The following is a 25,041-nucleotide window of genomic DNA, read 5'->3' on the forward strand; positions in this document are numbered from 1 at the left end:
TAGCACTTGGATCCATGCCTCGGGTGTGACGCTATAAATCCTTCCGGCTGCTATAAAAGCGAGTTATGCGATCCCTTAAAGAGCCGGAGGCCTTGGGGCGCTTGCAACGTGACCCTCAGTGGGCGAGATTTAGCAAGTTCTTAGCCAGCTAAGCTTTTAGCTTTTCCGACCAAACATTTGACTTTATAAATTACATACTAAAACTTGCGTGATCGATAACGCTACTGATTGATAACGACAATCTGTTGCGGTCATACGAGAGAATTGAAAAATAAATGCAACTCAATTTTAAAAATCCGCTCGTCCGCGAATGCAATCCCTTCAGCGCCGGAAATGCATGTCGTGTATTTGTAAATCAATATTAGTTTTTGCCGATACGAGTTGTTGATATGAGTTTACAATTTTTAGGCAAATAGTTTTGAAAACTCTAAAAGAAATAATGAAAACTAATAAATAAAAAATATTGCCAATCAAGATGTAGGCATAAAATATTATGAAAGTAATTATTAAATGTCATTTTTGATACGTATTGTTTACACAAAATTGAATATTTCGACTTTTTCATAAAAATCCATAAAAATTCTTTTAAAAGGGAACAGTTGTAGACTTTTTTATCTCAATAATGCTAAGAGATGCTAAATTTTTTCTCAATGTGTTAAAGCATTGCTTCCTCCAAAACTCGAGAATATTGTTTATTATCATGTTTCATTGTCGTTTCGAAAGCAATCTTCCACGTTAATGTAACATGACGTGGAAGTCCATGCTTTCTCTTTTCCAGAGAGAAAGAATGCATTTGATTATGAAAGAGAAGTACGCAATACTGTACATTCTGTCTTCTCTCATAGCCTTATTAGACTGCAGATTTATTAGTCTAAGGCCCGATTGCATCAACATTATTTTAGCTTTAAGCGAGACTTAAATATATATCTGTCTTTATTCATTTAGAAAGAAAGATAAAGATAGACACATGTTCAAGTCTCACTTAAATCCAAAATAATGTTGGTGCAATCGGGTCTAAGCACTTGTCTTTGTGATGTGTGGAAAATACAAAGAACGGTATAAAACTACGTTTCTCTAGCATTTTTATCGAATTCAAATTATCCCATTAAAATGCGAAACTCCTCTTCTGTAGTTAATTTTTCATGCATGACCATAATTAAGTTTTACATGTTAATAAATCAATGTTTTTTATTGAAGCTAGAAAATATGTATGTCACGATAGCATGAAAATTTTATTTTTAATTTTGATATTTATTATTATATATAATATAATAATACTTTATATTTAATTTTTTATCGACATTTAGTAGATATAATTTTTGCAAATTGGAATCAATGTTATAATTCAGGAAAAGAAAAATGAAAGACAGCCGTTAGCGAGAAACAAATTGCACACATTTTTGCAAACGAGATATGTGTGTCAGCAGATATGTATGAAAGAAACTCTTCATCACTCTATCACAGTTTGATTGAACGACATTCAATATTTGTCAAAAAAGTGCAACCCTCGTCGCAATATAACACATCACGCTATCTCGTTTATTATTTTTTAGCCAAAATAATCTATCATTTTTGCAGAACTCTACCACTGTAAATTACAAAATGCATTGCGATTTTCCATTTTCTTTCATTTCTCTCTCTGTGCTTTCATCTTATTTTCTATTATATTATGTAAAATATACACGTAGGATTTTTTTTTCTCTAACGTGCATTTTTATAAAAATATTACACTACACAATCTATGTACATTCAAATTATTTACGTAGTAACAAAAAATAGAAAGCATTTTTTTAAATGTAATGTATTTTAATTTGCGTTTTAAAATTGGTTGTCATTTATTATTCAACGGGAGAACTATAGTTTGTATTCATCAGGCAAAATTTTTTTAATAATTCAGAAGCTCCGTTTAAAATTGGAGTTAATTTTTTAATTTTTTCAACAAAATTAAAACTACAAAAGTCTTATACATATTTATAGCTAAAGCTTTAGGAAGATGTAGGAAATTATAAATTAGAGTTAATTACATAATAAAACATGTGATGGAACGAATAAATGTGAAAAAATAAAAATAAGTTTTATTTTAATAGAATTTTTTAGTGCTCACTTTTTGTATATAAAAAAAGATAAAAGAAAAATTATTTAATATTTATAAGCTTCGAGTATAAAAATGTAAAAATATAATATAAAAGGTATAATGAGATATAAAAATGTAAAAAAATAATATAAGATTATAAGATTATGTTTTTATTTGTGCTTTTTACAAATACTGAATTGTAATAAGCTACACAATTTACAAACTTCAAAAGATGTAATTTTCAATATATTAAAACAAACACATTTAACCGAATAACATTGCAATGGATTATGGCAAACTTGAAGTATAAACATTTATTACGCATAAATAAAATAAAAAACAAATAAGTGCTATGTACTTGTATTAGTATTTCATACTTTTTTGATGGAGATTTATTTATGTCGAATCACGAACCGAGAAATTTATTTAGTTAAGAGGAACTCTGTTTTAAAGCCGTGTTGACAGATTGACGGAAGAATTCAATTTGCCTGCGCTGCTGAAAAATGTTCTGTTTGAATCGTTAAACGGAGGTAAACGCACAAACTAAAATCAGAAATATCCTTCAAATGGAGCTTATAAATATCAGATAGTTGTTAAAATTGCAGCATTTAATGTAACATGTTTTTTCTTTGAGTCACAAAAAATTTTCAACGATTATTATATCATATTATCATACATACAAGCGGAAGAGAGTTTTCCTAACTAAAACTAAAAAATTCTTCAAAAATATTAGAAATTTTGTTTATATTAAAATTATAATAAAATGAAATGTTTGTGCATTTTAAAAAATAACTTTTATTAAATAATGAATGTTATTAAATTAGAAATGCTTGAATATTATTCTTACATATCGTACAAATTAAAAGTACACACTTTCTGTCTTTCTTTGCACAAGCTATAGACGATCGTATATATCGGGTCTGTTGATAAAGGGGGTAAAAGGTTTCAGATATTTTATTTACTCTGCATTAATGGATCCCTAGTCAATCTTAAGTTAGTAGATGACGATAATACGTATACCGAACAAAAAGATCTAGTGGTTTTTTCTCTTTTTATTGATCCGAACATTGAACGCTTGTCTCGTGTTGAAATCAAATTCAAAAATAATACATTTCTAGACGTATATTAATAAACAAAGGAAAATATATAATGAAAATATGTATATTGAATGATTTATTTTATACGCATCTTTTTATAGACAAAATAATTCTTTTATGCAATCACAGAAAGCGTTTTATCAAATTCAAAAGTTTACTTTTACTTAAACTGAAAAATTAATTGAAGATAAAATAAGTTAATTTAATTTAGATTTAGTTTGCTCTCTTACCTGTGCTATTTGATCAAACCTGCCGAAGAGCTCGTTGAGAGTCTTTACGAGATCGGAAGCTGAGAGCTGTTCCGATAGAGGTGTAAAGTTGACAATGTCCGCATAAAGAATACTACGCAACAAAAATATTTTAATTTCAAAATTACATCTCTTGTGCAAATTTTCTCAAAATATAAAGATATTTAAGACATAAATGACAGATTTTACAATCGTTTTTTATAAATATATTTATAATTTAAGTATAATAGTTTTATATTATGTGTATTTTTTCTACATAAACAAAGAAATCAAGAAGATTTTTAAAAAATTATTTAACGTAACCTAACACTTTATTAAAAAATATTAATATAAAGAATAAATTTATGTTTGTATAGAGTAATTTATTTTTCTATTAAATTTTATATTTTCAACATCATTTATTTTACATTATCTTATTAATCTTGGGAGCATCTAAAAAATATATCTTAAAGCAGAAGCATATTGAGAAAAAATTTGCCTTTGATCGATCGTTTGAAGTTTAAAGTGCATATGAATTAAATTGGATGCTGCACAATCGCGTACACACGTGACTTAAATTCAGACATTGCTGTACGAGGCATAAAAGAAGGAGCAATCAAAAGCGATATGCGACTATGCTGCGTGCATTTAATTCGATGTATCTGATGTATTCGAGAGATGTAATCGATATAATCCTTATTATTTTCGATATAATCGTCGAAAAAACTAAATACGCGTCTTTTAAAAACACTGTTTAAATTATTTTTTTGTTCTTGATTTTACGAAATATGACTTTACATTATTTTTAACGTTAACTTTTCTCGTTGTACATTCAAACGGATATTTGTATAAATAACTTCTCGTAGGACAGATATCAAGAAACAATTAAGATATAAATGTTGATTATTTTACAGAATTAAAATTATATAATTAATTCAAATATATTTATTTATTTCGAATTTGTAAAAAGGAAAATGATATTTTTTTAAATGTCAATTAAAATAATTATATAAAGATCCGTTTCGTTTCGATCCGATTACGATCAAAGAAATGAATCATAAATTTTAACAACGTACCTGACGTTATTATGTCGTTGTACATACATTTCTTGAAACGTGGTTTGCTTATGCTTATTAGCTTCCTGACAAGCATCCGCCATTTTCAGCATTATACTTCTTTTTACCTGCAATAAAATATTATAATAATGTACTAATTATTTTTTAAAATGAAAACATATACACATATTGCAGGCTTTTATAAAGTACTCTTTATATAAAAGCTTTGTGGTAATTAGATTGACCATTTAACATAATCAAATATTCAATTCAAACATTTGTGTATATATTCTTATGACCAAATTGAAAATTTGTGCATTATGCAATATCGTATGGACAAAACATTGTATATAGCCAATAGTATTCGATTTGTAGATTAATACACAAATCATTCATTCAAAGTCATAAATTATTCATGTCATACGTAAATATCGTTATATATGATCCCCATAACAACGCTTGCATTCGAAACAATCGGAATCTGAATTGCAACTGATTTCAATAAAATACAAATCCGCTTCGCATCGTAAGTACTATTAAAAATAATCGACTTCTTGATCGGATTTTCTATACAATAAGTTGCAAGTAAAAAAATATTACTAAAAAATAACAGTATAAAATATATTCATATTTAGTTATTGTTATGAAGAATGCTTTTGTAAATAATCGTAGATATAGAGTTGTTAACACTTAAATCTATCTAAGTAGAGAATCGGGTTTGCGTTAAATCTGTTTGTTTAATTATTATGATAATTATTATGATAATTTGGATATGTAACAAAGATTATGTATATCTAAAATTGAAGACGTGTGAAATTCAGAGTCACTGCGATAGAAAGGATCATTGTGTGTACAAGGAGTATTTGTGTAAAGGGGGAACGTTTACACACTTCTTGGGTTCTAATGATAGATTCCAACATTCTGATACTATCTCGAATTTATGTATATTATGTAACGTTATATACTCTGGAGCTCTTATGCGCGCGAACGGCCGTGTCTCTTCTCAGAGATGTAATTAACACGACCACGAAGGCCTTCCGACTGATTGCTCCTCCGCGCGTCCCATAAATAACTGACATAAAACTTTTGCTATAAAACATACATCTTATCCGTCTCCTGTTTCAAATGAGATTCTTACTAATCAGAATCCAATTTAATGGAGATAAATTTTACATCGATCTTTAATTACCGTTGAGGAACTTCTCGAAAGTTGATTTTTATTGCAGCGCGATATCTCTCTTAAACTGATCTGCATCATAAGATCGTACTTAATATATGTAAAGTACGATGAAGACAATCGCGTTTAGAAATTAACTTTAGAATTTAACTTTTACTTCTGTTAAAGAAACTAGTTGTTTTTTGCTAGAGAACAAATTTTACCTCTCGCACGATTTTATTAAATTAATTTTGTAGTTATGATATAGTTTAAAACCGAATATATCGTGAGCTAAAATTTAATTAAACATTAGTCGATTGATGATCGCGTAAAAAGTTTTAATACACATATTTCCACAGCACACACAAGCGAAAAACTCATCGCTTGTACTTCTATAATGAACCGTAATCCAGATTTTAATTAGATTTGCTACATTTTTATAGCTCACCTCTGCCGCAATATAAGCGGGAATAACGCTCAGCAATAATTGCTCCTGCTGTTCCCTCTCGCATTCTAGTTTGATTCGCGACTCAATCACTGTCTTTGTGCCTGAGAAAGTTTTTCGATGGGCCGTTGCCGTCAGGATCCTATAGTACATACCTGCGAGGATAGCAGCCAGGAGAAACACGATCTCCACAAGGATCTGTTGAACAAATATATTTGATTATTTAAAATATATCGTATATATCGATTAAAGCATATTCTTGGAAACTTTAGTTTCTAATAAATTTTAAAATATATTGATAAATCGTTTATTGCAATGTAACATTAGAAATTTAGCATTTTTAAAAGTTTTGTTTTTTATTTACTAATATTTTCTCGATATATATCTAAAAATAGAATATCACTTTTTACTAATTAAAACATGTTTTAAGAAATCTTTTATTTTTTTATTGTGTGGTTTATTATATACACAATATACACTAAATTAAAAAAAAAAAGAAATTATTAAAAATCTCAGCTACATTTACCTGAATTACATCGTAATAGCTCGAGAGATCCTCAAAGATAAATCTTCTCGAAACATGCGTGAGAACCAGGATACAACCGATGATAAGCGGTATTTGCCATCTCATTTTAGGCAAAATGGCGATTATTGACAGGATGCAGGCGAACAAGGTCAGAACGCCTCTTAATATTAGAATTCCTAGACCGAGTATGATGGAGGATGTTAAGCCTATTAAAATCCTGGATCGTTTGGAGGTCATAGTCGAGGATAATTGTGTGACCACTAAAAGTGTCAAGGATACGATGAGCATGGTCGTCAATGTTGATACAGGTACAAGATCGGTCACGTGGAACAGCTTCTGAAAAATATTTTCCAGACGAAAGATCAATTTTCTGCGATTTTACTTGTGATGTTTACTTTGATAAGTTGTATCAACTTACTTCTGCGATGGCTATGTCAAAACTTACTTATTTTTACAATTCGAAGTTTTTCATTAAACTTTATTTCTTCGAGGCTCTTGAAACAAATTTGTCTTATCGACGATTGATCTCACGTACGAATTATTTTTCAATGTCGAAAAAGAAAATGTAAGAGGAATTTTTTTTTTTTCAATGTAAGATAAATCACGTTATTAAGTTCTTCGCGCTTTTCGCGAATCTCTATAAGACAAGGATACCGTTTACTTTTTTGATTCAATCTTAGTGTACGGTTTTATGTATTCTTAGCGAATCTATCGGTTCGAAGAGCTTCTACAACACCTTCGCATCACCGATATCAATATTAATTCTTGAGCTCTGCTAACGAACCCCCTGCGGTTCAATGTCGGGATACATCTTGTTAACTTACTCGCGAAGAATACGTATGCCGTGAGGCACCTGGGACCGATATCGATCCGTTACAAAGGAGAGGAGCTAGATGGAGTTTTAATTGAAAATTAATTACGGCTTCGATCGTCATTTTGTAATTTCTACTCTTGAAAGGTAATGATGTTTCAACTTGGATAACTTGAACATTTTGCTTTAAACGAGCATTGATTTTTGAAAATAATGGTTAATTACGAAATAGTAAGACGAAATGTAAGGTAAAAGTAAGTTTAGTTCTTTGATTGATAAATTAAAATTGAAACATTTTAAGTGATATAAAAATTAAATTTGATTTTTTTTTTATTTTATAGTTGTTACAAAGAAAGATAAAAATAATTGATATCTAATAAAAATTTATTTTTCTTTTTCTTACTGGCAATTTAAAGTGACAATTGTTGTTTGATCAACATTAAAAAATAGATAATGTCTATATATATATATATAATGTTTTTTGATTTGTTGTAATACATCATGGAGGATTATCAATGGTACTTACAGGATAATCAGTGAAGCATAAAGCACCTAGAGCGACTAGCGAAGCAATTGCGGCGACGCAAAGTGTCCCCGTATAAAGAGACGCTGTCAGTTTTCCTTCGTATTTGTCACGAAGTTCCTGAAGTTCTTTAACGCCAGCATCGTCGCCTATAGCATCGCCGAGACTCTCTGGAAAAAAGTCGCATTTCTATGTTACATTCGTATGTTACATATGTAAAAGTAATAAATGTGCAAAAGAAGAAAATTCCAGAAAGACGTTGTATATATAATACTTAATAGTTATCGCAAAGAAATATTTTTCAGATACTTGTAACAAGAAAGCGAATAAAATGCATATTTGACTTTTAAAATATAATATATTTGTCATATCATGACAAGTGACATAGTAGATATAAATAATTCTTGAAAATGCTTACTTTATTGGAAAAAGCACACTTAAATTTCTAAATAATACAATAAATTTAAATGCTATTGCAGAGACTTTTCATCTTTTATGTGATAAAAATTCTTAAATCTATGTGCCTTTTACAGTAATAATATAAACAACTATAATAGTGTAATATATCAAGGAGAGGAATATTGTACGCGTATGTGACTAAGTCTAATTAATATCTACAGCATTGGTAGTTTGGAGATGTGCTTGCTTGCTTGCAACATATGTGCGGCAATAAAGTCTGACATCGTGTTTCAGACATAATCCAGCAGGGAATTACTGACTTGATACATTTGATTTCTGTTTTAGAAGAGCTTTCATATCGCAAAGCTTAGTATTGTAATTAAACGTTGCATAAAGTTATAACGTTGCATTGCGAGAACTTTAATTATAGTCAAGCTTAAGTAATTATTTAATTTAAACATTAAATCTCTCTCTCTCTCTCTCTCTCTCTTTAAGTATGAGCGAAATTTGTCATATGATATAATATATTATAATAAATTTCGAAAGTAAAAGTAATAGTTCCACATTATATTTATATGATTGGTCTCTCAATTATTATATTATGTGAGCATTTCTAATGTATTACTATTATATGTAAATACAATAATACTTTATTAATTATGCAGTACAAAAATATAAATCAGATCGTAAAAATTCCTTTTAATATATATATATTGCTTTATAATATTTTAAAATTTCAATTTGTATGTGTATTAAATTATATGTATAATATATTGTATGTATACTTATATTATGTAGATATATGGTATAAAGTGTTATTTGTAATGTTATATTTAATATATTTATATTGTATTACTATATTGCGTGTGTATATATGTTTTTAATATATTTCAAATTAAAAAAAATTTATGATATATATTTATATTGTTATCGTCGAGATATTATTACATTAAATAATAATTTCCATGTAGGAAAAAGTTTTTCATAATTTTTGTTAAAGATCGTTAAATTTTTTGCTAAAAAAAAATGCAAAGTTATTACATGCGCTTTAACAACCAACCCTTTTTGTCGACGACGATGGTGTCTATAAAGGTTAATTGGGAGTGGTTTAAAGGATGAGTAGAGAGAAAAGATTATGATCGATACATAGCGTGGAAAAGTAGAGTGAGGATAAACTTAATTAAACTGATTAATAATTTATCATTTCTTATTCTTAATTATAATTAAATGGAAGAGATAAAGATAAAGTTGAACATCGTATAAACGAAACTAGAATACAATTTTTAATATTACATAAAACTTTATCCGATTTCAAACTGAGCGCAACAAAATATAAGTTAAATGGAATTAATTTACTTTGTAAAATGATACAATTTTATAAAGATGTATAATTTTATTTCCTTTTTTATATTTTTAAATATTTTAATAAAAGAGGTAAATACGTGCTATCAATTTCGCATTTCGATAACTCTAAATATATTAAATGTTGATCAGTTTCAAATAATATATTTATTACTTTTTTACATTGTCAAAAAAGTAATAAGACTTTATATCAGTATTTATGACTTTTGAAACGGATAATAAAGCATGTAATGGATATTGCATTCGCAACTTCATACGATAAGGAAGTACGTGTCGAGTTATAAGGGCAAACCGAATATTTCACTACTTCTCTCGCAGCACGGTTCTCCGTCTTTTATCACTTTCATAAAGAACCTAATACTTTTATCGTAAACTATATTTTTCTGTTGGTAGACTTTATTATGTTTCGGCGTGCAAAAAGTGAGAATTAATTAAGTTACCTGGTAGCCATCAGTATAATTATTTTCAAGTTTGTGACTCTTGAAACTTCAAAATGGTACTGGTTCCATCGATAATTCGTCCAGATAGAAACCCGATATGATATGCGGAAAAGGTATTTCGAGAATGTCAACTATCTGGTAAATTTATTTAGAAAATTGACTAGTGCAAATGGCAAAGAATCACTGCGAAAATATGCTAGAATTTATGTTTACTTTTATAACACACATTTAAATTTTTATTACAATATTTAATATTTCACGGAGTGTGTTTTTCAGGAAAATTCTCAAATTTTATATAAATATCAGTTATGCGCAAATAATCGCACAAAAAATATAAAATACTCTCTTATAGATATATTTATTTTAAATTTATATATGTATTTTATCTTTTCTCTCTCTTTCTCTCTCCGTTTCTGGCTTTTCATTCTTTTCATTCTTACTTTTGCAATATATATTTTCCAATTATTTTGATATTTTAAGTAGAAATCTTGTATAACATCGCACATTATTTTAAGATGATTATTACTAATGTAATAAAACCTTCGTTTATTTATATTCATTCGCGAGTTTTATAAAGTTTTGAATAATATATTATTATAATACAATATAATCGCTGGAGTTTATTACAATTATCTTTTTTTTTCAATCATCAAGAACGGCATAATTGTTTGTTCGTTTATTGCATTTTTGTAATGAAAGCAAATGTAATGAATAAAAAGGCGTAGCCATGTATCGCGTGGCAGTGGTACGCAGCTCTGCAGGTGCATTAACTTAATTGATCGAAATTGTCGTCGCCGACGACTAAACGAATCAAGCTAATCCGCTAATGAAACAAGTCGCGTTCAGACACGCGATCCAAGTTAATAGTTCGATAGAGTCAAGGGCAACCGGGTCGGTGATTCTAATTAGCTATCACTCTTTTGCATTGATATAAGCTATGATGCACGAAAGTGCGCAATTAAACACCTTATTAAATGGATTACAATGTTCGAATTATCGGTTGAAATTATTCCGCTCGGTTCGCCACTGCATGTGTACCATATTGTCTCTGTAATTCGCAAATGTAAATCATGATAATGTTACGTGATAAGTAACGTAATATTACACAACCGATATTATGATGAGATGATCAATTAAATGAAATAACAATTATAATAAATATGGAAAAAAATGAAGCAGAGAAGATAAAATAAAGTGTATTATATATATATATATATATATATATATATATTGCATGTAATATAATAATAACACGGATGCTTTCTTTTTTCATTTTATCGCTTCTTTTATATTTAATATATTTTTGTGAAATAATCTTTATTATATGAATAAATTATATCCATTTAAAAGATATCGTTATTAGTACTATTTTTTACGTATTATATATCGTGTACGGTTACTTTTCATCCCATTTAACTGTTTCATATGTAACATGGGAACTGTATAACACTTCATTAAAGTACGCTTTAATTGGGTGTTCACGTTTCTCTCTCTCTCTTTCTCCTTTTGGCCATTACAACTCGTGAAATGTAACGGTAGAGCCACTGTTTGAATCAGGAGGAAATTTTTTTTGAATGAAGAATAGTTTGTTCTTTTTCTCCATTCATATAACTTTCAATACCTTTTGTTCATCAGTTGCATAAAAGTGTCTTAGCATAGAAATCATGAAGATACTTTTGCATAAAAGTGACTGTGCGTATAAATTTCTGTGTATTTATATAAATCCATAAATCTCTATAGAATAATAAATATAATATTATTTTTAATATAAATGCAATTTTTGATGAAAAATAAATGTTTATAATTTTGTATTTTTTTGTACAAACTTATAATTTTTAAAATATTTTGCAATCTTCTCATCTGAATAGTGATAAATATTATTAAAAATTATATTTTTATTAAAATCAGTTATTTTTATTATTATAAAACTATTCTCAGTACAATATGTACTAAATTCTTATTATTATTATTATTATAATTATAAGTAGCTTAAATAAAAGTTCTGTTTAAATAAATGTCAGAAATTAATTAATTTTTTACTACATTTTTCGATATATTTATATTTCGTTCAATACTTGAAATTCACACCAATATTATTCTTAGAATAAACGACACTTCTTAAATGCATTTATCGACAGTTAGGAAGAAGATTCCAATTCGCTTGCGTCTCAATTAATACCGTTCAAGTTCATTGTTATAATTATTAATATCGTCTCAAGAAACTCGGATCAATTCGGAGCAATTGGCGCGTTGTCCACGAAACAGATTGCGTCATAATATAAACCAGAACACGTTCTGTCATCGTCCCGACTGCGTTGATTACGAACTTTTGGTTCTGGAGTTTCGCGATCACGCCGATTCAGCAATTATCGAACTTCGCACGCTATGCTAACTTCGCGTTTTCGCGATTTTCACTTAGTTTTCCGCACCACAGTGAGCGAATTTAACGAAGGCGTAACGATATATGATATGCATGCGACGCAAATGTGGATTACAAATGCGGAAAAATCAGCCGCGTTTTTATTTTTATCGGTTTAATATCTCTCGATAACAATTTCAATTTGATCGCATTAATATTTTGAGAGACTAATTGTTTTTTTCTTTCTTTTTGTTGTCTCTCTAATATATCTATGTCCAATATATAAATTACAAAACAATCTTCTTTTTTTTTAATATTTTAAACTATTTTCTTCTGTTATTTAATATAAATTATTATCAAAAACTTGTATATGTACAATTATAATCAATTAAAACTTACAATAACCATTAAAATTGACTAGCAGTGTGTGTGTGTGTGTGTGTGTGTGTGTGTGTGTGTGTGTGTGTGTGTGTGTGTGTGTGTGTGTGTGTGTGTGTGTGTGTGTGTGCCTGCACGTGTACTTATTAAAACTTATTTATTTATTAAAATTTATTTATTGAAATACAATATTTATTTTTATATATAAATGTGTGTGCGAAATATTTGTATATCTTTTATTCATATTTATTAATCAAGTAAAGATATATAATTTATTGTATAAACAATCGTGGCAGTATTTTTTCATTTAAAAAAAATTTTTTATCTTTGCTTTATTCTAAAAAGAGATGAAATTTTTACATTTTTATTTTTTGTTAAGTTAATCAGACTTTTTTACAGGTACGAGTTAAAAATTGTTGGCGATCGATTGATTCTATTTGGATGGTGAATAAATATTATCTATGCCGGAAATCTGGCAGTGATTTATTTTTCTTCTCTTGAATTTCCAATATAAAGTATAGGAACGCAAAAATGTTTTCTATGTTGTTTCTGTCTCATTGGTTTGCAAATTTATTAGCAGTGTGATAGGAATAATCAATGATCAAGTGTATTTGTCCGCTTGAATTCTCCGTGACAACGTAAATTTAGAAAGATAAGTCAACGTAGTCAAAGTAGGGAGGTAATGTATTTCTTACAGTATACGGTAGATCTACCGTGATTTGCTTCTTTCATAAATGTTTCTCTTTACAATGGCGTGACAAAATGGATAATCTACTCATTTATATGCCAATGAATTAATATGAAAACGTATTATCCTAAATTCTATTCTTTATTGATATTAATGTGTGTGAAAATGTACTTTAAAAGATGATATATATACGAGGTATTTTAGTTTTTTTGTATTAAATTGTGCCAGTAGGTTATACGAATAGTAATAAGAAAAAATGTTATACATATAAACATAGGCTTATAAATGCTTTATTAAAAAAGTGTAACAAAAATGAAATAAAATAACACCGGATTTCATTTTATTATTAATCATGTAAATCTTGTTAAAATCGTGTAAACAGATTAGGTAAATAGGTCGTCGACCTATTTTTATACAGTATGGTGTTAATAAATAATGAAAGGAATAAAAAAATATGAAAAGATAAAGAGACATACGCTAAATGTCCGTGCAAATTCGTATAATATGAATAAATTAATAAATTATATTATTGATAAATTAAATACATAAAATAAATAACATATATTTCGGCGTATTAGTTTTGGATATTTTCAGTGTTTTGATCGCACGAAATGTCAAAAATTATTAATAATAAGAATAAGCCCGTTATCATTTCATTTTATTTTTGTTATAACTTTTTAATAAAACATTGAGAAAACCTGAAACATACTGTATATTAAGCTCTTTCTGGTATGGTAGCAATTTAAAATCTCATTTTAGAACTCCTTCTTTAATTTTAATTTCAGGAAAAAATGAAAAAAATAAAAATTATATAATTATATATAAAAAATATGAAAGGAAATAGGTATATATATATATATATGTAAATAATTAAATAAATTAAATTAATTGAATAAATGATATTACTTATATTTTATGAAACAAATGACAGAAATATAACAGGAGATGTACTGTTTTAATTTATATTGTTTTATTTGCAATGCATGCGATGATAGGAGCAGAAACATCTCTTGGTAGAACAACGCATCCTCATTGACTGCACGTCACACACGTTGTATTATATATATGTTATTTCTCTATATATAAACACGAGAAAACATTTCGCGATCACGTATGCAATAATGTTGTTCGAATAAATACAAAATCTTTATATAAGAGATAAAAAAAGAAAATAAAGAAAATGAAGAAAAATGAAATGTGTATGTGTGTGTGTGTGTGTGTGGAGTAAGAAAAATAGAGAAAGAGAGAGAGAGAGAGACATTCTATATTCCATAGAAAGATAATTTCTATCATTAAAAGGCTCGTATATTCTCATAGGCTCACAATCTGACAAGTCTAATGATAAAAGATTAAAGCTAACACTATTTCTCTTTTTCTTTGATTAGTTCTTGATGCGATGGGAAGTAAACACGTGCGCACCCGCGTCAACATCGAACAATGATCAGACATCAGAGGAATATACATACAATACAGCGACATCGTTAAAGAATTTCAATCGAAATCCATCTTTTGCTTTAAGCACAATTTTTGTTTCATCTTTTATAAAAAAAGTTTAGAAATCTACTTGCAATCTTATATGCATTTGTGTTTCATCAAGATTGATCTTCTGTGTTAATATTAAAAAATCCTCTTAATAATTTGCTTCTCACTAATATTGGATATAAAAATAGAAGATGTTTAAATCATTCTATATAAATAATATCTCTTTATTTTTTCGAAAGAGAACAACCTTACTTGAAAATAAAAATGTAAACCAGACATTTAAAAATTCATTTTACATGAGAGAAAATACAAGAAAATACATTTTTTTACTTGTTAAGGTAATGATATACATTTTATATCGATTAAATTTACAATTCAATTGAGAAACTTTTTCAATCAACGTTTGTTTTAAATTATTTAAAAAATTATAAAAAGATGTATGATTTTTGTGTTGCGTGTTTTGAAAAGATAACAAACATACATTAATATCGAAGCAAAATTGTGATCGATTTTCCTTTTTTTCTTACATTATTAACTCCATATACAAATGCAGATTACATTTTTGGAAAAATTTCTCGAAAATTCAAAGCGAGAAACAATAGTGATGTTCAATACGCTATTGTTGTCACATTCCGTGTGCACGTGTTATAAAGTGTAATTGGGCGAAATCGAGCGCTAGATTCACCACCGAGCTGACGATGCAACAATTGCGCTTCGCTACGAGATACCGCGATTGTGCGGCGCGTGCGGATGTCGAGGAATGTACATACATTTGTATATGTCGAACGTACGACAGGCATTTCACAAGGTGTCCGTGTATCGAGTCCGGCGACAATTCCCCCGCTGTTTAAAAGCCGGCAATAATTGCAACGAGCTGGCAGCCTCGAGCTAATTATCGCGCCTGTTCGATACCACAGCCGCGACACAGACAGTCACTGACCGCGTACTCAATTTTATATTTAATTGCAAATACGCACGAAGTGTGCCATTAGGTTGACCAGTTGGTGTCTCGGCGCGTTATTGTTCCACTCAGGGATCGTCGTTTGGAATTAGTGCCATATTTACATGACTGGCGTAATCTCCTCTCGACAGCGCTGTTAATCTCCTCCGCGTTATGCACGTTTGTAAATCAATCTATATTGGATTACACAACGTCGCTCTCACGATAATACGAGTCAAACGTGATTGACACCATTTTATTTTGAATAAAATATATAGATCACTCTTTCTCTATCTGTCTTGGTTGATAGAATTTAATATTGAAAAATTGATCAACTGATTGGAAAATTTTGCGTCGTTCTATTTGAAATTGTATTGCATTTGCATAAAAATGTAAACGACGTAGCGTGACATGTGATGTGAAATAATTTTATTCACGCGGAACACTTTTCTTATAATGCTCTAAATGTAAATAAATTTATTTCTCTTTGATATCCGATCGAGTGCCAGGAATTTCATTGTCAAATAAAAGTTGCATATATGTATTTTCTAATAATATACAAACTGTACAAAGTAATAAGCACGAAGTGCTATGCGGGATTCGTTATGCTTGAGATGGGCATCATGCCATGCACTATCTGCACATTTATTAATAGTGAGTTTTGCCAAAAATAAAATATCCCGGCACATCTATTGCATACAGAGGAGGAAAATTTCGTGAGCATGTTTCACATTGTATATAAATGCATTTAGAAACATAGAGAAACGTGAATCGATTGCCGAAACAAGCTATAGACATATACATATGTATGTATTTGTGTATATATAGTAATTAGGGGTGTTTTATGTTATTATCCGTATAGTAACAAATATAGAATGATAATAATAACAACAGAGAAAAAATTCAATATCAATATTTGTATATTTTCCTAAAAAAGAATATCAAAAAAAGCGCAAAAGAATTAAAAGTTTAATAAAAAATATTACACTGAGCCTTTAATCTGTAAAAATTTGACAATATATATATATATATATATATATATATTTTGTTTAAGTTAAAAATTAAAAATAAAATTAAGAATAAAATATTCAATTCAATTTATTCTTGCAAAAAAGAATTTTTCATTAATTAATATAATTTTTGAACAAAATTAAGTAAATTATCGAGAAAAAGAATAGAAGGCATATTAGTAGATCAATTTTTTGTTTACCATCACGCGCATTCTATTTCACGATGAGTATTCCCGATGTACTCATAGGATTAAAACACTATATCAGCTGCTTAAAAATGGAAAAAGCTTTCGACGCGCGAAATATTGCGTGATACTATTAGTAATAGCATTAACCTAGCAATATATTAACGCATAACAGTAATCATTCGACTGTTATTCAGCACTATAACATGAATAATGTTGTGTCTACAAGTTTGCGCTATCGTGTAAATAAACGGCAATTTTTTTTTAATTATAAATGCAAGCAAATATTTTATTTGATATAAAATATGATTAATTAATTAAGAAGAATTTAATTAAAACAAAAATTAATTGGACATAAAATAAGTAATTAATATGTATCAGTATACATACCTTTACAAATAATAATTGAATTTACATATATTTTTAATTTAATAATCATTATTAAACAAAATTAAAAAGTATAATTGTAATCATTATATAATTATATATTTAACCGTACGCTTTCACATATTTACATAAAGAGTCTTATTACTAAATATATATATTTGTTTATAAAAGACATTAAATTTTAAACACATTTATTTATTAAATAAATAATAATTAAAACCAATTTTATAAGAAATATAATATTTTCATATATATTATTAATTTCTACAGGATAATTTTCGAGAGAAAAGGGGAGAGAGAGAGAGAGAGAGAGAGAGAGAGAGAGAGAGAGAGAGAGAGAAACAGCTACTTATATATATATATATGCGTTTGGCGTTGCGTATATCCCATATGTAACTATATCTGACTAGATACTATCCCAACCGGAATCACATACTGCAATTAGCAGGAACCGATAGGAGTTTGAATCTGGAATTTTACGCGTAAAATGCGAACGGCACTGAAGAAGACACACGTGCGGTATTCCCAACAGCTCTAGAAAATTGTCAACGAGAATGATTTTCAATTTTAAAGAAATCTCTCGATTTTTTTTTTGCCAAGTGATCTTAAGCGATTGAGTTTTTTAACTTATGATTTATTATAAAATAAATAATTATAATAATTGCAAGAACTTATGCAAAGGTAGAATTCTACGAATAATCCGTACGAAAAATATAAACTATAATAAAAAAAAATAATTTTGTGATAATATTTTATTAGCTTCTTTTTCAAGTCGATGCAGAGTTATTAAGTTATCAGAGCTTCGAGATAAGATTTACATAAATATAATATTTTGCTTTTTGTCCCGATTCGACGGCTTATTGGTGGATTGTGACTTAATAAGTTTGTTTTTCATTCTTTTTAAATGAGTTCTATCACATTGTGAAAATAATTGAAGAAAAGGTCGCGATAATAAAGTATTTCCACGAAGAATGATTATTGAGGATGGAAGGTAGAATTCATTGCTACTTTTCGATACGTATCAAGAATGGGAGCGACTCTATCGATTTGGTCTGACCACATTAGCTACAGTTTCACTGAATGAATCAAGTTTCAAGAGTGATTAAAAATACGGCATTCGATGGAACTGTAAAACCAACTTTCGCATTTCTTTTCTTCTCATTTTGTTGTAGAAGAGTAATAATATTAGTAAGACTCAATTAATATAACAAGAAAATAAATATATCTTTATTTATTATTATTATTATATTTATTGCTATTTATATTAATATGTATTTCTATAGAAAATTCTTCATATAGATTTGAGAATTTTGAATCATATTAATATACAAATCTTGTAAAGAAAATATTTAAAGAAACGAAAAAAACTATAATAACAAGGGAGATAATTATCGTAAAAACGCGACTTTAATAAAGTTAATAATAATAAATAAAATATAAGTTTTATATTTTCTTATATTTCTATGACTTTCTTAAATAATACGATTATATGACATAATATTAAAAAGAAAAGAATTAGAGAATCTACTAATAAGATTATTTTCCTAGATTGCAACAATGATTTTTGTCAAGTCATATTTAATTCAGTATTAAGATGTTTACAAAATTGTATGCATTTATTTCGTCACAAACGTTTATATCACTGATAGCGCTTATTTGTTGCTTGAAGGTCATTTCAATCGTTGCTAACTCGGTCCAAGTTCAACCATTGAAACATCGATTTGCTAATTTCTCGTGATTAATGTCTGTGATTGACGAGTAAAGTCCCACATTGTAATTTACAACTAATCAAAAACTCATTATATGTTCAAAATCTGGTAATTTTATTATAACGTATATTATTGCATACTGTTAAAATTATTTTACAATTATTTTTTAATTTGAAATTATTTTTATAAATATGTTTATTATTTTAATATGTTTTCTAAGATATATTATTAAGACAAAACTTTAGCTAAAGAGAACATGACAAAATATTAACGACATTTACGAAAATTAATGTCTCATGCATGAGATCATTTCAAATAATTTTCTATTCTATTTTTTTACGATATATTTTCAGTAAATTTTAATTCCGAATTTAAATCTTTCAAATCCCAAATTAAAAAAAAAATAAAAAATGGAAAATATTGAAGATATATTGTTTGAGTGTTAAAAGGTAGTTTTTATTTAGTATTTATTAAATTCTAAAGGAAAATGATCTTTTATTTCTTGATAAATGCAATCGTGCTAACTTTTTAACGGAAAGATCAATTAATCATACAAAGAAGCAAAATGCGACATCAAATAGAAAATCATTTTGCCCATGTTTGACAATGTTCAATGTTTAACGTACAATATATCAAGTGATTTGCAGCATACGAATATTTTTTACGTTCATATTTATGTGTACATATTTGTATTAGACATGTACCGCGCTATTTAGAATAGAATAGTAATTTTGCATTTCGAAAACAGATAAAGTTTATGAATAATATATCGCACGTAAATAATTTATTATTTGCAATTAATAATGTAATAACGTAACATAACAAAATAATATGTTCTATTTTGCAATGATTGTAAATAACATATAAATAACATATATAAATATCAATGTCATTTATAATCGATTACTATTCACGTAATAGCTAAAAAAACCGATCCCTTTCGTTAAAATCTATTTTGTCCATTTAATCGAATATATTCTCATAATTGGATTATAAATGTATATAACCGTACTTTGTAAATCTCCATTTTCGGCCTACCATAGCCACGTGCGTACCATTTTATGACCAAATTCTGCGTGTAACTTAATATATCAAACGCGACAAACACTGTTATCTGCCGTCGCAAATGTTTCACGAACATCTCGATAATAGTTATCATAGAAATCCACACACAATTCACTTTGTCATGCAATATATTTTGAAATTCAATAAAAATTCAGAAGATATCTTCCAATACTTTCATAAACGTACGCGATCTAATTTCACTTTAAGTATAATTCGACGCGCCAATCGCTTTGATAAAATATATTACTGAACATTTGTTTCTAAATGTTTGCGTATTTAATTTAGCGCAACATAACTTTATCGTATCACTTTCGTCTTTCACATCGACATTCCTGTTATCCCTTGCTGTAGTTTATGCAACATAAAGCTGCAGCAAACGCCTTGTAAACGTGATATATATCGAACACACACTGGATATAATCCTATTAAATAAACTAAATAAATTTGATGTAGCAAATATATTCATTAAACATGGAATTTATGCATATACGGGCATGGGGCTTTACTATTAGTTCGATATTGCGTACTTCAAATATCGTTTTGAAACCGCAAAGGAATTCCTTCATAAATTCAGTTTTGTTTAGAATAATAGCTATCTTATTGTGATGATTTAATATAATCACGTGATAGAATAAACGAATGAAAAATCGAGCAGGATTTTAAATGTTTACATACGAAAAAAACGTTCTAAATTTTTTATTAAAAAGGGAGATACAGAAATATACAAAATATTCATTTGTTTTGTTTATTTCTTGTTTTAATTTCATGTGCATTTGTAATATTCATAAAAATTTCATAAACTACTATGTACATTCGTTTACTATCATTTTATCTATAAAACTGCATTCATGTTACTTAACGATAAATTATTCAGATTAAATTTTTTTATGCCGTAGGCTGAAAAATGTTCTATAAATTATCACCGTGGGAAAAAAAAGAGAAAAAGTATATTATTGAATAATATTGATGAAATAAAATAAAGTAAAATGTATATAGCGAAGTTGAACATATTGAATTCATCCATCGAGATAACAAATAACACATATTCACTATACGTATATAATATAAGATTTTAAACACACGTGTATATGTACATGTATATTTTTTTATAGCGGTGTCACTGCTATTACATACATCTGGAAACATTTCCTTGGGGAGAGTCGCGCGACTCGGAATATGAAAGATAAAAGTGGCTATGTGTGGTATGTGGCTGCCCTATTTTTTTTTAGCGAATCCCTAGCGATACGAGTTCTCTGTTGCAACACGTTATCCATTCTACAGGTTATGCTTTGGACTCTTATAGCTGAAAGCCTTTACTATGCAATTACGTACACGTCCTTTCAAGGATGCGACGTATCCTACGTTCGATCGTGCATCCGACGATGTTTCGTTCGTATTATTTTTCGATTAAAGAAAGATCACTTGCCATGCAATGTTGAAAATTTTGATACAAAATGTTTGTATAACTAAGATTAAAAATATTTTCTAAATGTATAAATTTTTTATATTTTTTTTGCCTTGATATATTATATTTTATTTTCATGATATCTCTGTCTAATAAATATATTTTATTTTCATGATATCTTTGTTTAATAAAAAATCTTATAAAGCAAAAATTTTATTATGTGAAAAATAAATTTTAATGAAATAATTTCTTAATAATAATAAATTTTTTTTTCTTGACTTTTTATTTTCTTATTTTTAAATATTAAGTTACTGATTATTTTTCTAACAAAATCTTAATTCTTCAATTTTTCTCTTCTAATTGTAGTTTTTTAAGTGATCAAATTGATATTAATTTTACTTGGTTCGAAGAAAAAAATTCGCTTAAGTGCGCGTGACAAAAAAACGAAAATGGATAAGCTCGTACGAAGAACATCTACGAAAGAAGGAAGGGACGTGAATGGTTAACCGATATCGGTCGATTATATGGTTGAGGGAAGTCTCGATCGCAGGAGATCGTTAGAATTGACACGAAGTGGCGAGGGCTACTGGTATCGACAGGCTTCGACTATCCACCATCAGTGCCTATCACGGTTTCAAATCGAGTCCTGTGCTACATTCGCAAAATCTCCTTGCAAACACAGATCGGCATGCTGTGAGAATTTCATCAGTTGACGACAATGTCATTTACGCAAACAGGTTTTGCTCGATGCTATTAATAGAGAGTGGATGAATTACATAAAAAAAGATATAATTTAAATCTCTATTTAGCGAAATATTATTGCGGCGAAAAAAAAAGAGAGAAACGTCATTGAATATTTTTTGTAAATATATAGAATGGAACAAAACTGATTTCTTGAATATATCTGATTACAAAAGTTTTTTAACGCAACATTAAATTTTCATAGTTACAATCATGTTCTGTGCCGAGTTTAAGCTTGTTGTTGGTTAAAGTTTAACTTTTCTTATATCTCGAGTTTATATTGCAAATGTACTTTGAATAATTATTCACAGTTTTCACAATAAATATATTTTTTTTAAAATTGTAATACCTATGTTTGATAAACATAAAACAATTGTATAAATAGATATTATCTTTTTACAGTTACACACATTAGAAGCCGATATAGAGAACACATTTTTAATACTATAAATCAACAAATTGAAATTAATATTGTTACTGTTTTCAAAATTAATGATTCAATAATTAGAATTAATGTTTCTTAAATCTTCAGCTTTTTAGCATATTTATATACATATATTCAATAAAAATTTTTCATATATATATATATGTATAGAATTTAATTTTACAATTTATTTTATTTGATTTTATAGAAATATATCTATGTTTATATTCCACAATTATTAAAATTTTCTAAAAGAATAATAGTTTATACTTCAAGAAATATAAAATAATAAAAAATTTAATTTCTCAAAGATTTTTAGACTAGAAATTCAAAAGCCAATTCACAAAGTTTAGTTCACCGTTGTTTATTATCTTAAACTCATGATCTATTTGTGCTCTACACTTTTCTCTTAAAATAATCTCTTCGTTTCTAGTAACAACATACATTTCCTTTGTTTAATAAACTATTTTTAATAAGATGTTGAAATTAAAAATCAGTGTATTCTTTCACTTTTATTCTTTAAACGTCACAGAAACCTCTGGATGTTATTGAAACAGAGAAAAATACGAAACGCACATATAACATATCTATCATGTATGACGTATGTAATGAACAAAGGAATTTAAAGACGGTTATAACCTTGACATATATTCCAATAATTAATCAATATTTAATATCTTTATAAAATACGTTTTGATTTTTTAAAAAGTTTGAACGGAACGAGTTCTCGTAATTTGCGACGTAATATTTTCAGAGTAATAAAATCATGTGCAACGCATTTATAATCGCTATTTCGGTATTTTGAAATTTATTTATGTTTTCCTTTGAATTTGCGTTATTTACAGTGATGCCAAGTCATATATGCGTATTTGTATCAAAATTATATTGATGAAAAATCGTTAAAAGGTTAAAACATAATTGTTAAAGTGTCAAAAATAGCGATTGAAGCAACACTAATAACTTATTAAATTATACCAATTAGTTTTTACAATAATCTTCTTATTTAATTTCATTCATTTGTTAATCCGGAAACTTTATTACATTTTACGTGAGCACCTTTTCTTTATTGACATTTAATTATTATTTCAAAAAAATATATACTCTACAATTTTATATTTATTACATTTTTAATATAAAATTTATATTATTACGTGATATTAGCACAAATTGCTAATAATTAAATTATTACCATAACATATCAAGTGTCTCATAATCATTTAATGTTTTTTTGAGGGTCACGGATATATATTATCTATATTAAAACAATTGATTTCTAATTTACTAAATAAAACTAATAATATCAATAATTGGGCGTTAATAACACTATTACTAATATTGTTATCTTCGTTGCGATTACTATTGTAAGTGCTCATAATGCCATATACGAGCGCGAGGGCAAGATAAAGGCGAATAATGAAAGGACTAAGCTACCTATAAAGTGCTTTATACGGACAAAAGCACCCGCTTTTGGTCGCAGCTTAGACTATAAAGCTGCATTTAAACGGAAGTACCTTTTACTAGTCCCGATTTCTCAATCCACTGGGCAGTTTCCAGGATAACGTATTTTCACGGCGAATGTGCGCGATGACGTCGCGCGATAACTCGCTTTCTGTAATAATCGCCAATGTTTGTGGTAAACACACACACGGTGCCCAGCTATTATTTCTATGTAGATGTAATTAATAACTGAACGAGGGATCAAAATAAACTGTGAACCACTCGCAAATTTAAAGAACTTGGCCCCGAATTATTTTATTTATTCGATTCGTGTGCGATTATGTGCACGATGACGAAATTAGCAGTGAGCCGAAACACGTGCAACTTACACGATATGTCTATCGAAAGTTTATAAATTATTTTCGCGTACAGAATATAAATACAATCTGAAATCAGTATATATGTAAGAATATATTTAAATAGCAAAAAAGTCTTCTTTTTCAAGAGATATCGATTATTCAATTATATTTAGCTAGACATGTTATATTATTTATGTTGAAATGAAACAATTTTCATGCTAAAATATTTAATATTGAATATATCAAAAATTTATCGCATCTATTTCCTTTGATATGTATATTTCATAAATATAAAGTCGATTTTTTTCTCGTAATAAATACATACATTAATACTTTAACTATTATTACTTTATTAAT

General features: G+C 28.0%; 1 protein-coding gene across 2 annotated transcripts in view; it reads right to left on the reverse strand.

The window, feature by feature from the left end:
• Adcy2 (adenylate cyclase type 2 Ac76E) overlaps window positions 1-25,041 on the reverse strand; it is a 42,335-nt gene that overhangs the window by 14,193 nt on the left and 3,101 nt on the right. Inside the window, exons 2-6 of one of the 2 annotated variants that reach the window (XM_072898230.1) lie at window positions 7,918-8,084; window positions 6,581-6,913; window positions 6,058-6,252; window positions 4,475-4,581; window positions 3,402-3,513 (exon numbers count right to left, since the gene is read on the reverse strand). In XM_072898230.1, the coding sequence (XP_072754331.1) occupies window positions 3,402-3,513; window positions 4,475-4,581; window positions 6,058-6,252; window positions 6,581-6,913; window positions 7,918-8,084 (914 nt within the window). Of the gene's footprint in view, window positions 1-3,401; window positions 3,514-4,474; window positions 4,582-6,057; window positions 6,253-6,580; window positions 6,917-7,917; window positions 8,085-25,041 lie in introns of both variants that reach the window. The other variant, XM_072898229.1, reaches the window with a different exon arrangement.

Source organism: Anoplolepis gracilipes, chromosome 8 (assembly GCF_047496725.1).
Source record: "Anoplolepis gracilipes chromosome 8, ASM4749672v1, whole genome shotgun sequence".
In the NCBI taxonomy this organism is placed as follows: Eukaryota; Metazoa; Arthropoda; class Insecta; order Hymenoptera; family Formicidae; genus Anoplolepis; species Anoplolepis gracilipes.